This window comes from Schistocerca americana, chromosome 5 (genome assembly GCF_021461395.2).
Source record: "Schistocerca americana isolate TAMUIC-IGC-003095 chromosome 5, iqSchAmer2.1, whole genome shotgun sequence".
Classification (NCBI taxonomy): Eukaryota; Metazoa; Arthropoda; class Insecta; order Orthoptera; family Acrididae; genus Schistocerca; species Schistocerca americana.
Window position 1 is genome coordinate 483,938,366 of NC_060123.1, and position 14,707 is coordinate 483,953,072.

Below are 14,707 nucleotides of genomic sequence, written 5' to 3' on the forward strand. Positions count from 1 at the left end.
TAAGAAATGTACTCTGGGTCTCAGACCCAGTTTGTTTACATTAGCTTTTTCTACTTATGCACTTGTTACTCTATCTGCCTGAAAATGGCTAGGCAGCACACACTGAATGAGGAGACAACTGAAGAACTGTTATTCGAATGTGATAATGACGATTCGGACGTAAATCACAATTTAGTTCCTGAAAATGATCATGGCACATGAAAGTGATATGAGCGATGAACAGCTGGACAGTGAAGATGGCACCATGATTCCTGTCAGAAATGCGAGTACACTTACACATCAACAATCAAGATTCTCTATCAACTAGTGTGGTTGGTTCCAGTCCCTATTCCACGGAACCATCACCCAGCGATTTGTTGAGAGACAGACAAAGTAAATGCTGAAAAATGTTCCCGATGAAAATGTCCGTACTAAATCTCGCAATATAATTACACATTTACCTGGTGGCAGTGTAGAAGCCAGATATGCTAACACCATTGCCAAGGCCTGGAAACAGTGCATTAACGACAATTTGCTCGATTTGGTAATAGAAAGCACAAATACTTACATGGATCACATAAAATCTCTTTTTAAAGGTTGACCCAAATACTGAAAAAAAGATGAGTTCAAGGTATTTTTTGAGAATTTTATACATTTCTGGCATTCTTCACAGAGGCAAAATGAACGTGGAAGAATTTTGGGACACTTGTGGCACAGGGACAGGAATCTTCCTTTCCCACAGGTCATTGTGAAGGTTCCATTTTCTTTTGAGATGTGTTAGGTCAGACAATAGTCACACAAGACAGAAACACAGAAAGAGTGATAATTTGGCACCTGTATGTGGTGTTATGGAGGGATTCACAAAAATCACAAATCATTAAACAAGATGTGACTACCTTACAGTCAATGAATTATTGTTAACTTTTTGGGGACATTGTCCTTTCAGAATGCTCATTCCTTCAAAATCTGGAAAGTATGGGATCAAAATATTTATCACAACAGATGTAAAAGGACACAATGTAGAGAATTTAGAAGTATATGTGGGACAACAACCTTCAGGTTTGTTCCCAATGAGTAACACAGCTGATGATGTGTTCAGACTTTTAGAGCCAGTGAAGAGAACAAGAAGGAATATTACCCTTGATAACTGGTTCATAAGCTACACTCTTGCTAGAAAACTTTTGACATTTTGTAATCTTACACTTGTTGAAACACTGCACGAAAATAAAAGAGAATCCTTTAGAATTCTTTCTTCCATGAAAAGAGAAATCCATTCATCCAAATTTGGATTTAATGACAATTTCACATTGGTGTCACATGTGCTGAAGAAAAATAAATGTGTAATTTTAGCATCATTAATGCAAACAAACAATAAAAACAGTGAAGAAACAGGTAATGTGAGTGGATGTAGTTGATGCGATGTGTTCAGAATATAATGAAGAAAGGCAAACAAGACAATGGCCATAGTGCATGTCTTATGCCATTGTGAACATTGCACTGTATACTACAAATGCATTTATACTAGCAAACACAAGACTGGATATATCAAGAGGGCTATTTCTCAAGCAACTGGGTTTGGAATGGATAAAAGGACACATGGGACAGAGCTAACAAAAAGACTCTCTTGGGGAACATTTGCCAACTGGCAGCGTGCGTATCTGGAATTACCCATGAGAAGGTTGTACCAGAAAGCAAATGAGGTGGTTGTTATAAACGCAAAGACAATACAACAAAATATTTTTGTATAAGTTGTGTAAAGTGGCTCCGTCTGTCCCATTCGGTTATGTTATGTGAAGACTATGCAGAAAATACAGATCAGTAAACATGTATGTCAAAAGAAGTGACACGATTTTTTGTTAGCTTGTACTATGTGCTGAAATTGGTAAACAGTACTTTTGGGACTGCAGCCGAAAATTTAAGTCTTGCTTATTCCAGAAACCCTTCCTGCCTGTCTGTTGTAAGGGTTAATCCACCTATGTTTCTAGTTTACTTCTTAACTGTATTATGCATTGCACTCATTTTTTTCCTCTTTACCCCACATTAACTCTCAATCCACCCCTTTTATCACCTCTAAACTGAAGTTAAAACAGTTCTAATTAATGTACTATTTTTGACCTCCTATCCTTTTTTCTGACACTTTCTCTCTCCTCTTTTGCATAATATGTACATCTGTCTTAACCTAGGATTTCAGCACCTTGCCTTCTTTTCTCAATCCATCCAAACCACTCCCTCTTTGCTCCCTGAAAACGAATACAGAAGCTCCAAATGCTAGGATTAGTGCTTTCTGTTTTAAATATTTCCATCAGTAGTACTAGGAATTTCACCTCCTGAAGTTAATTACCGGACAGCCACTCTACTTGTCTTGCAATTTTAAGTATTCTCAACTAAATTTTCCTTTGCTAGAATTAATACTAATCTTATACGTTTTTACACTGCTAAATAAAAAGAATGGTAGCTGCTTCAATAACTTTTGATTTTCAGTACATGAGAAAAATTTTAAGAAATTGGTGGATTGTCTTGTGACCTGCCTTCACCCACAATTTTATGTAAAAAAGAAACTACTGCATATAGCAACTAACCTATCTTATGATACATGCTCCCCCCCCCCCCCCCCCCCCCACACACACACACGGAGGGAGAGATGGGAAAGAAGGTTTTTTTTTTTGGGGGGGGGGGGGGGGCAGCAGGAAAGAAAGGTGTTTATAGAGACTATTTTCACAGCTCCCAAATAATGCTTACCTGGATTGAAAAGAATTACAGATCTCAAGCAGCCAAGTTCTGTTTTATCCATTTTCATTTCTCTCATCTTTGCCACCAATTCTGTCAAAACACGGTCAAATATTGTGCCCACTCCCGCTTGATGGGCAGAATTTCGATGCACTGTGAGTCCAGTGGCAAGTACTATACCATCTTTAACATCTACAGATCGATGTGAGAATGCTGCAATTAGCAGCTCATTCCAACCTGTAACAAAATAATTCCAAACTAAAAACAATGAATACATTTGTTAAACTGGCCAAAAATGTATACATGTCTTAATATAAAACAAATCAACATGAAGATGGAAATGTATGACAATTTTTCATTCTTACATTTATTTTGCCCTCAAATAATTATGTTTTTCTCCCTCATATATATACTGACTCCAATTTGTCTCATTCATATTATCTTTTCTGTTAAATATTCCAGTAGAACAGGCAATTTTTAAGTATCTCATCTTATTTAATGATCCACTTGATCTTTATTACCACATGCAAATAACAAATCCTCACAGCAGTCTTCAACTATTTTATCTTTTTCAGCCCACAGTTAAATGACTTGGATGTCCAATTAGTAAAACCAAAACATGACACTGAACTCTAGTTTGGTGTTACTTTATATGAATTTATGACTAATTAGGACCAACACATGCTGAAGCATACAAAATGACAAAATCATAAGCAATTATTATGGGCTGAGGAAATAAGAGCTTTAACTCCGGCTTTCACTTATTGCACTGTCTTCTTTTTAATCACAAAAAATAACACAGCATGTGGAAATACATGTGTATAAACAATGACACAATTAAATGAAAGTACGTATGATGACAAACAATTTAAACACAATAGAAAGAAACATATTTTTCAGCAGAAATTTAGTTCTTAGTAATGCAACGGAAAATCCCAGCTGGAATGCAGTTGACGGTATGAGGGAAGTCAACCACTCACTAAGATTAGGAGTTTTACACCCAATGGCTTTACTGGAACTAGAAATGGAGCACTTGTTTCAACAAAAAAGGACATAGAAGTTTCTATGGTGTAGTTCCTTTGAGGGAGATCTCTAAGAATAAAGAGTTTTCTCATTATAAATGAGAGAGGAAATAGCTGAGGAAGTTTAAAGTAGTACTGTTGGACACTGCTTATGGAAGCGTCTAAAACTGACAAGCATTGTTAAGTACCCTAAGTGATCATACACTTGCGATATAATATGTTAAAAAGGCTTTGACGAAGATACTAGTTGCATTTTATGGCTAACAATTGCAAATAAATTACTAGTTGTAAATTTTATAAATGATAATTGACCATTTGCAAAATGTCCAAATACTTTAGTCTGTTAAAAAATTTAAGTCTATGAACCAGCTTATAAGCGGCAATTTATAAAATAAAATTAAGTTTCCTTCTTCTAAAAATGTATGAGTTTAGTCTTTCTTGGAATAAGAAATAATAATAAAAAAAAGCAATTATCAGACATGTAAACTATTAACTCATATGAGGGTAGGTGTAACTACACCTATCAAACAGTGTTTGTCAAGATGATGATCTCTAGGTGAAAAATGGTAAAGAAAATTATCTGCGCGAGGAAAAAATCAAACATAAACCTTATTCTGAGAAGTACATAAATGGTAACACAAAAGCATGATATATAGTTAAAACTTGGGTCAGGATCAGGAAAACAAATTTTTAGCTTATATGTACTCTGTGCAACATATATTCTGCACAGAGTAATTATCAACCATAACAAGGCTCAATGAAGTACAGTTAACTCATGGAAATGCTTCCCATATTATGATCTACTTATAACCTGTTTTAGTCCATAGGCCTTTAAATAACGGTACCGTAAATAAAAAAAAAATTAATATCAGTTTTCTCTGCAAAAATGAACACTGATTCACTTCCAATCATTCTGTTGCAGTCTTTCTTATTAAATGCAACCGGTATTATGGAAACTATCCATCTGTATTCATAAACAAAGAGCAATGTTTCATAAAGCATACATGAAAACTGAAACAAAAATTTCAACTATATAATCATCTAGCACTCTTAATGATACATCAGCGGGGGCAGTCACTAGAAGATTTGATACCACTCTAACTACATACTTTTGGTTCCCCCACCGAGACCCCCCCCATTTGCACTGATGGTATAACACATTAATAACTGTTGCTAACTATGTAAAGCTTATTTACCAACTGATGCATGGACTGAAATCCCTTCATTATAAATTTATTACAAACATATTTAGAGACTCAGTAGGACAAGAAAGAAAAATGATGCTTACCATGTGAATTAAAATGAATTTACAAAAGCAATTCTTGAACTTTATAATTCAATATGCTCTATATGCTCAACTCTCATGCTTTTTATTTGTCTCTGTCAACACAAAAGAAACAGTAAAAACTAAGCTGCTGCTAAGAATGAAACATATGTCCATCTCCCATTGCAAAGTTTCTCCAACTTTTAGCTAATACCTGAGTGTCCACTAATAACATAAATAAAGAGAAGCCTAGCAAAAGAATACGTATGCCATATTGTAAATACCTCATTTCTGGAGTATTTATTTTCCAATGATGTGCTGGCATTATATCTGGCCAATTAAAACCACTTGTATGTGTCACCACCGTAATTTCACACTGACCTACTGGCATCTTGAGATATACAGATTAGGTCACTGTTTGTCAACTTGACGGCAGTCAGAAACTTACTAGGGGTTTCATAAACTATTGTATCTAACTTCATGACAGCACGGGAATATTTTACTTGCTACACACATGTATGGAAGGAAACATTATCTTACTGATAAGAGAATTAATGAGGATAGTTATCTATAATAAGGGAAACACTGCCATGAAAATGGCTGCTAAGCTTACAATAGCATATAGCCAATGAAAATGACAAAAATTGTGGTGACTGAGTTGTTATTGGCAAGGTCTGATTAACTCGGTGAAAGCAAAGAAACGACTTCAGACATCCAATGAGAAGAAACACTTGTATTGTCCACATGAAAATCGTAATATGGCCGAACAACTGCACTTATATTAACAATCAACATAACAAGGGAAGCACACAATCCGAACGTACTCGTTCCAACTGTGAAGGTTCTGTAATTGTGCAGTCATACTTTTATGTAGAAAAGAGATAAGCACCTATTACATTCCTCCAAACTTACTTTGTTGCATGAAGTCAATCTATTGTTACCATAACAATTATAAAAGGGGTACTTTGAAGGAGGGAATCCTAACACTGACCAAATTGAGGATATTATGTGCCTTTAATTCTGATAGGTAACAATAAAACAATTTTTAAATGAATCTACTGACATAAAGAGCAACAGGAAACAAAAGTTAAGTTTACATTTTCATGTAGATTGGGAAAGTAAATGTGTGTGTGTGTGTGTGTTTAAAATTAAAATTCTGTCTTCATTAAAAGTGGCCTTATGAAACATCTGTCTACAGTGAATCAATGTGCTGTAAAAATCTGAATCTCTAACATGAAGATATCACTATCAACTTCCTGTAGTGGTGGAATTCTGATTCACAGATTCATAACATGTTAGTATCACTGAATCTTCTCCTTCTTTGCTTCAAGCAAGTGTGTAAACTGAAATGCTTGCAATATTGTTCTAATTCCTACTAACAATGCTGTCTCAGAATTTACAGTGCAGCACTATGAGGAATATGTATTTTAATGAAAATGCTGTTTATCAAGCTGACCCCCCCCCCCCCCCCCCAATCCTCGTTCAGCCTTTAGTAATAGTGCCATGGTGTCGCATTATGAGAAATGAGCATTATAATTTAACTTGAAAGCTGTTATGTTTTGGTACTATTAAATGTAATTGTAAAGTTTCAATGATCACCTTCAAAAATAAAGTTATGTAATTAATTTTTTGTTTGTTTGTAGGTACATGTTTGTAGGCATGGTAAACATTGAAATCTTTGTGCCACAGAACCACAGCAATCCACTAAGAAATTGGAGATAGGCTATTACATCTTGCTTTGGCTCCTCTAATGATATGCAACAGTACTGTGGCATGGGGATTTCAATGTGTATAATGGCTGCAGACATTTACCTGCAAAACAAACTTTATTATAATAATTAAAACTTGATGACTATCCCTTGTATATGACCAGATTTCACAACTTTAAGACCTGTCAAGAATTTTATTTAAATAATTTGAATTCATTAACAACTTTTAAAATGTGCTTCAAATACTGCAGGTGAAGTGTATTGAACACTTTTAGTAATATCACTGTAATTCACAAAAAATTGAAGCTAGTGTGACTTTTGGCAGTGTTAATTTTTCCTCTGTTACAATCAGCCAACAAACACTCTTAACATCAGTAGAAATATGACCACAAACAATATGATATTTACTCTCAAGCAGGGCTAATTATTTTTAGGGTTTATTACCTAAACTAAAATCAATCTTCTTTTTATTTTCTATCCACACTGAACTTAGGAGTAAAATGGAGAAACCTCAGTAACTGGTTTGTGTGTAGCATCACTTAATCATTTAGCTTCAGGAGACCATCTAAATTCTTGAAATGCTAAAGGTAGGACAGCTTGTGAGAACTAAAGACAGTGTCAAAAACCTTTATGTACGAACATTGCCATATTACACATGAACATGCTTAAAATGAATGAATAACCATAACAACTGTAAGAGATGGGCATGTTTAGATAATTGTGAACTTCGGAACACAATCAAAATAATGCATCATATTTACTAATCACATGAAGATTTTGACAAATCTCTTTGATACACACATTACATTAAAAAATCAATGGTAATAACCTCCCCCCCCCCCCCCCACCCCCTCCGCCATTTCCAAAGGACACCAGACCTGATGGACATCAGGATATCATAAAGATTCTAACTTATATGTGTGTCCTAGGAACTCTACTGGATATATCTGTGGAAGCAAAAATCATCACAGTCACCCATTTGCAATGACTAAATGTGCTGCTATAAAAATAGAGCTCTCACCTGCTCTGAGGAGGAGAACCTGGTCCTCCAGAGGTAGGGATGTGAAGTGCGGGATGTGTTTAGCCCACTCCACCAGCTGAAACAGTTGCTTGTTGGTAGCTTGGCAGATATTGGCAGCCTGGCAAATGTTATTCATTGTACTCTGCAACATTATGTTACAGTTATGTGCTTGAGAATATTCGTATGGTATCTACTCCCAGAGTATATGCTGTTTATGTTACACAACACCTATGCAACTTACAGAAATCAAGATCTCAGTAGTCAGCAAAACTAAATAATGCAGTAAGATTAAATCAAATAGATACATAAGATAACAAGACTATACTCAAAAGCAGTGAAAATTGCACTGTGCTAGGAACATCCTAAATTCTCATTAAAAAAATATTTAACCCACAGACAGGATTTCTTTTTCCTTTTATTCTATTCTTCCATAAGAGTTAAAAGAATGAAATTCCACTTCTGAAAGACAAATGATGTTTACACTGCCTTATTCAGCACACAGCACTTACAGATTGTCACTACAGGTGAGCATTGCCCGTTATTTACACTCAAATTTAATCGTAAACCATATGTATACACTGTGTCTAACATATATTGTGCCACAGCCATTATTACTGTATTTGCATAAATCAAATGTGAATACTTGAACTTAATCTTTAAAAAAATACAATATGTAGGATGGTATAGCTACATTATTAATTATTGGCAACTATCTGAAAATAAAGAAAAATAATGTTTATAAAAATAAAATGAAGCAACTTCCCAACCAAGCAAGAAAATTACCTCATATTCCACTTGGTTTTCTGCTTTGCACTCCACTCGTTTTTCAGCTTCGAGAATGCGTTCAACAGGCATGTCTGTATGCAGGCTGCTTGTTGATTCAACTTCATTCTGATCACGTTCCTTTGTTCGCTGCCTTTCCTCCTAACCAAATAAGGCATTATTAATATTAAGAGTGCAATGTAGGCAATTTAGCTATCTACAAGGGCTTCACATTAGCAACAACATTATTAAGAATTAAACATTTTCCCAACTATGCCGTCTTTAGATATCTGAAGACTAAATGATAACCAAGGACAAGGTATTGCAAAATTGTATCATATAAGAATCAGGCCTCAGAGATTCTGTGTGAAAAAAGTGAAAATACTGAACTAACTCAAGTACAACAGGTTCATATGAGAAACAAAAACTCACTCTGACTGCAGTTTGAGATACATACACCAAATATTTTTAAAAAATCAGAACATAGCAAAAATATATGTTCAGGGTGTGCAGGGTGTATACATAGAGAAGGAAAAAAAATTCCCGGATCTCCCGGTTAAAAATACACTTTCTCCTGGGTGAAAATACAATTTTTCTGTGTTAAGCGACAATATACTTTCCCTTGGAACTATAAACCTTTATCAATCTGTTGATTAGGAAACGAACCCTAGGGAAAAAAAGTGTGTTTTGGAAAGATTTTTGATGTGCAGCAACATGTATGCTGCATATTTTCGTATTACTTAAGTATATAGTCGAATTCCACCAAACAAAGAACATTAGTTTCCGAAGTATTGAAATCGAGATTGCGGTGTGCTTTTGAAAGCCAATCATAACTCGTGTCATGTGATCTCGTCAGCCGATGATAGCAGATTTTCGCCATGTTCACATGGGACTTCCAAAACCAGATTTCGTAAAGCGATTTCCCAATACTGCATTGGGTGGTCATGGAAACACTTTAAAATCGATTTTGGCATTCCACTTCTGGTTGCCGGTTTTCCAATTCTGCAACCGATTTTTGCTCCCTTGTAAACGCAGCCGGTATTTAAACGTGCTTGGGCTGTCAGGTTTCGTCTGGTTTTTAAAATTTTCAGCTAATGCTTTTTTAAAGCTGATTCCAAAATTCGGTTTTCGTCTTTTGGAAGATGTGTCGCAAGACCACAGGATACGTGATGCAATCAGCCTATAGCAACATCACTGTTAAGTAGCACAAACACACAAATAGGAAAAGTTAATGGTTTAAATTAATCTACACAGTGTTGCTACAAGAAAAGCTAAGCTTTCACAAACAATATTTGACTTTTATGCATGTGTTACACTTCAATAAATCACACAAATGTGCCAGTAAAATTTTAAGCAATGACATAAATGTCTGGTCTTCTGATCTTGAAATTCTTCTAAGTGGCTGGCCCTCAAAGTGTTTAGCTTTAGATGAGACTCAAACCCGCTGTCATTTAAGAAATTCAAAGCAAGTTCGCCCACACAACATAATTCACGTTCTGTAAAATGAAATGTACTTTGAAAGTAACACTTTTCAAACCACCAATCGCAATATTTTCCCGTGACTTGTCAGAATTCTTTTCAGCAGTTGTCAGAGAGTGCTAGAAATCAGTGTTACTGTGCATGTGTAGCTACGATGATGAAGGTAGCCCGTATGTTCATACATATAAAGCATTAAGAGATCTTACATTACATCATTAACGATACAGGCCATCAGAGGGTACTCTAAGAGCATCGGAATTTCGTAAACCATACAAAAATGCATGATTTGGCTTAAAGGGCACATTCGTATTTCCAGATTTACAAAGAAGTAGGCCCCAACCTGATATTAAACCTTTGAGTGTTGTTTTCGGGATGCAAATTTTATTGGAGTATCAGTACTGTTATTATTTTACGTTGCAAGGCAATTAATCCCTGACTGCCAAAAACCTGGAAACAAAATGAAATCACAAAACTGAAACTAATAACATATTTTAGCTTTTCATAGTTATGTGAATGCAAAGGCTCCTGGCCACAGAAATACGTTTTGTTTTCATTTGGCTTGAGAGTTGTAAATGAAGAGGAAACAGCAAAATCACCAAACGTAAACACGATTCACATGGAGACTACTACCCACCCCACTACAACTCTGACTGCTCTGCAGCTTGGGTGCACCAGAAAAATTTTTCTGGTTAGCATCTGGCTATTGCTGATACAGCTAAGAACCGCACTTCTAGCAGTCACAAGTGGGAGAAGGTACTGCTCGTATGTGACACTACTTCGCATGTGCATAAGCCAGCAGGTAACTGTTCAAACGAACATAATGTAAACTCTTGCGACGTCACGCTCATCTAAAGATGTTTTTTGTTATGAAATATTTTAATGGCAGTAATTTCATCAAACAGACAAACAAGAGTCCTACCATGACAAAGATACACAACAGGGAGAATATTGGACACCCATGAAGTATCTCAATGATGTGACAATCAGTCTTGAAAAGGGAAAGCTATTTTTTGCTTAGTATTTAAATATTTCACAGTAAACTGGACATCATGTTGGGGGACATATTGGGTTTGACAAACTATCTACTAAATATGTTCTGGACAGGTGATTTTCTGTGGGATGGATGAAGGGAGTGAAGATTGGAAAGGAGAATAACTACAGAACATAATAAAGCTGTTAGAATATTTTTGAAGAGACTCAGCATAATTGCAGATAAATCACATGTAAACTATAGGGAAGGGTTACCAAAGATGATACGATACCTTTGGTTTTTGAATATGAAGAAAATATAAATGTTGAAGTAAGTTAGAGGTTTTCTGTCTCCCTCACATGACTTTCCTATATCTATGCCACTCTTCCCAGTGCTCACGTCTACATTACTGAGGACCATCATGTTATTTGAAACTTCCTGGCAGATTAAAACTGTGTGCCCGACCGAGACTCGAACTCGGGACCTTTGCCTTTCGCGGGCAAGTGCTCTACCAACTGAGCTACCGAAGCACGACTCACGTCCGGTACTCACAGCTTTACTTCTACCAGTACCTCGTCTCCTACCTTCCAAACTTTACAGAAGCTCTCCTGCGAGACATGCAGAACTAGCACTCCTGAAAGAAAGGATATTGCGGAGACATGGCTTAGCCACAGCCTGGGGGATGTTTCCAGAATGAGATTTTCACTCTGCAGCGGAGTGTGCGCTGATATGAAACTTCCTGGCAGATTAAAACTGTGTGCCCGACCGAGACTCGAACTCGGGACCTTTGCCTTTCGCGGGCAAGTGCTCTACCAACTGAGCTACCGAAGCACGACTCACGTCCGGTACTCACAGCTTTACTTCTACCAGTACCTCGTCTCCTACCTTCCAAACTTTACAGAAGCTCTCCTGCGAGACATGCAGAACTAGCACTCCTGAAAGAAAGGATATTGCGGAGACATGGCTTAGCCACAGCCTGGGGGATGTTTCCAGAATGAGATTTTCACTCTGCAGCGGAGTGTGCAAACCTCTTCCTCAATTGCTTATTGGATATATTCCAATCTTGGTCTTTCCCTACAGTTTTTATCCTTATCCTCTACAATACCTTCTGGAAGCTATTCCCTGAGAACTGAAAACTTGCCCTGTCCTCTTGTCCCTTCTTTCAATATTTTGCAAATATTTATGTCCTCACTGATTCTACAGAAAACTTCCTCATTTCTTATCCCAGCAGTCTATCTAAATTTAGGCATCTTTCTGTAGCACTATATCTCAATCACATTGATTCTCTTCTTCTCATGTACTTTTCTCACAATCCACGATTCACTTCCATACTATGCTGTTCTCCAGATGTCTATTCTCAGAAATTTCTTTGTCAACTTATGGGTGATGTTTGATACTAGTAGACTCCTTTTGGCCACGAATGCCCTCTTTGCCTGTGCTAATCTGGTTTTTATGTACTCCTTGCTTCTTCATCAACTTTGTCGCCCCAATTTTGATGTAAATTTTATCACTAATCTCATTTCTTCTAGTCGTCATTACTTTCGTCTTTCTTTGATTTACTCCCAATCCAGTACTGTCCCATTTTCGTAGAGGATAACAATGTCATGAGCAAATCTTGTTGTTGATGTTCTTTAACCCCAAATTTTAATCCCAATCCTGAACCTATCTTTTACTTCCATCATTACCTCTTCACTGTACAGACTGAACAGTAGGGGAGAAAGGTTGCAACCTTATTTTATATCCTTTCAATCTAAGCACTTTTTTCTTGGTCTTCTTATTGTTCCCTTCTGGTTCTGGAATATATTGTATATTACTTGTCTTTGCTTATAGTTTTCTCCCATTTTCCTCAGACTTTCAACCATCTTGCACCATTTTACATTGCTGAGTGATTCTTACAGGTCAAGAAACCCATGAACATGTCTAGACTTTTTGTTAAAAAAGTCTTGCTTTCATCGTCAACTGCATCAGTGCTGCCTGTGTGCTGTCTTTAACTTTACTAAAGCCAAACTGATCAGACCTGATCTGGGATGTATGAACTAACAAGGTCATTGTGCAACAGTTTCCACAGTTATTTGCCTTTGCTATCTCTGGTCTCATATATTCTATACACTTAACTTGAATAGTCATCTGACTCCCACCTCTTCCAATGGTTTCAGAAATTCTGAAAGGGTGTTATCTATGCCTTCTTCAGTATTTGATCGCAACTCTTCTAAAGTTCTGTTAAACTTTTAACTGTTATAATGGATCACCTATGTCATCCATATCAACTCACAATTCTCCACCTATCACATCATCAGGTAGTATCTCCACCTCGTCAAGGCTTTAAATGCACTCTTGTACTTTTCCAGCTGTCCACACTTTCTCTTCTGCATTTAACAGTGGAATTCCAATGGCACTCTTAATGTTGACTGCTTAGTTTTAATTTCACTGAAGGTTGTTTTGACATTTTCATACACTAAATCTGTTCTGAAGACCATTTCTCTTTCTATTTCTTCACATTTTCCTGTAGATATTTCACCTTGGCTTCCCAGAACTCCCTATGTATTTCATTCAGCAGCAACTTATATTTCTGTCTTTTTCATGAACATTTCTGTACTTTTTTTTTTGTCAACCAACTGAAGTATTCCTTCTGTTGCCCAAACTTTCTTTGTAATTGCTTTTCTTGGCCCTATATTTGCATGTCAATCATTTGCGATAACCCCTTTTAGAGATGTCCAGTCCTTTTCAACTGAACTACCTACTGTAGTGTTCATTATAACAGTATCTATAGCCTTAGAGAATATAAACTGAAAATAATCATTCCTTAGTATTTCAGTATCCCACTTCTTTCCATGTTGATTATGACTGGTAATTTCCTCAAACTTCAAGCTACTCTTCATCATTACTAAATTGTGGTCTGATTCAGTATCCGCTCCTGGGTACACCTTACAACCCAATATCTAATTTCAGAATCTCTGTCTGGCCATGATGTAATCTAGTGCATATCTTTCAATGATCCCATGCCATCACCAAATATACCTTCTCCTCTTGCAATTTCTGAACAGTGAATTCATATTATCAGTTGAAGTTTACGGCAAAACTCTACTAGCCTTTCTCATCTCTCATTTTAACTATCAACCCCATACTCTCCCGAGGTCTGTCTTATATTCCTTCTCCTACAACCACATTCGAGTCACCCATGATCCACATATGATCAGTAACTAATAATGTAAACCTGACACTTTTGATTTCTTTGGTGTTGGAGTAATATATTTTAATATTGTTCATTCCCCACACTCACTTTGCATATTGAATAAGAAGAGCATATGTTATGAGCTATTTGAAATGCACGAACTTTCCCTAACATCACATCAATTTTATAGTCACTGTCTTACTTACCAATATAAAAACATTTATTTTGCTGAAAACATTAACTGATAGGTAGCAAAGCCACGATGCGATTTTATGCTCTTCAAAGAATTTACAGAAATGTAAAGGAAATGGGATTTATGATTTGGTTATCATGTTGAAAGTAACTTACCTGAACTGCCTCTCTCTTCATTCCCATAGCGAGGCATTTTTGATATCTACAATACTGGCACCTGTTACGTTGGCGTTTGTCTATTATGCAGTTTTTGTCTTCCCGACATGCATATGACAAGTCTTTTCTCACTGTGCGTTTAAAAAATCCTTTACAACCCTCACAGCTGTTAAATTTAAAGATAATATCAGTACACCAAAAAGAAGGACAATGAATATGTGAAAGCAGTGGCACTATAACACTCTTCATTTGTT

At 36.4% G+C, this 14,707-nt stretch overlaps 1 protein-coding gene across 4 annotated transcripts in view; it reads right to left on the bottom strand.

Annotated features, from left to right (window-relative positions):
- The window catches only part of LOC124616698 (retinoic acid receptor RXR), a 141,615-nt gene that overhangs the window by 11,694 nt on the left and 115,214 nt on the right, over window positions 1-14,707 (bottom strand). For 3 of the 4 annotated variants that reach the window (XM_047145040.1, XM_047145037.1, XM_047145038.1), the window contains 4 exons: window positions 14,454-14,619; window positions 8,506-8,646; window positions 7,723-7,864; window positions 2,719-2,943 (listed from right to left, as the gene is read on the bottom strand). In XM_047145040.1, coding sequence (XP_047000996.1) covers window positions 2,719-2,943; window positions 7,723-7,864; window positions 8,506-8,646; window positions 14,454-14,619 — 674 coding nt within the window. The remainder of the gene's footprint in view (window positions 1-2,718; window positions 2,944-7,722; window positions 7,865-8,505; window positions 8,647-14,453; window positions 14,620-14,707) is intronic. The other variant, XM_047145039.1, reaches the window with a different exon arrangement.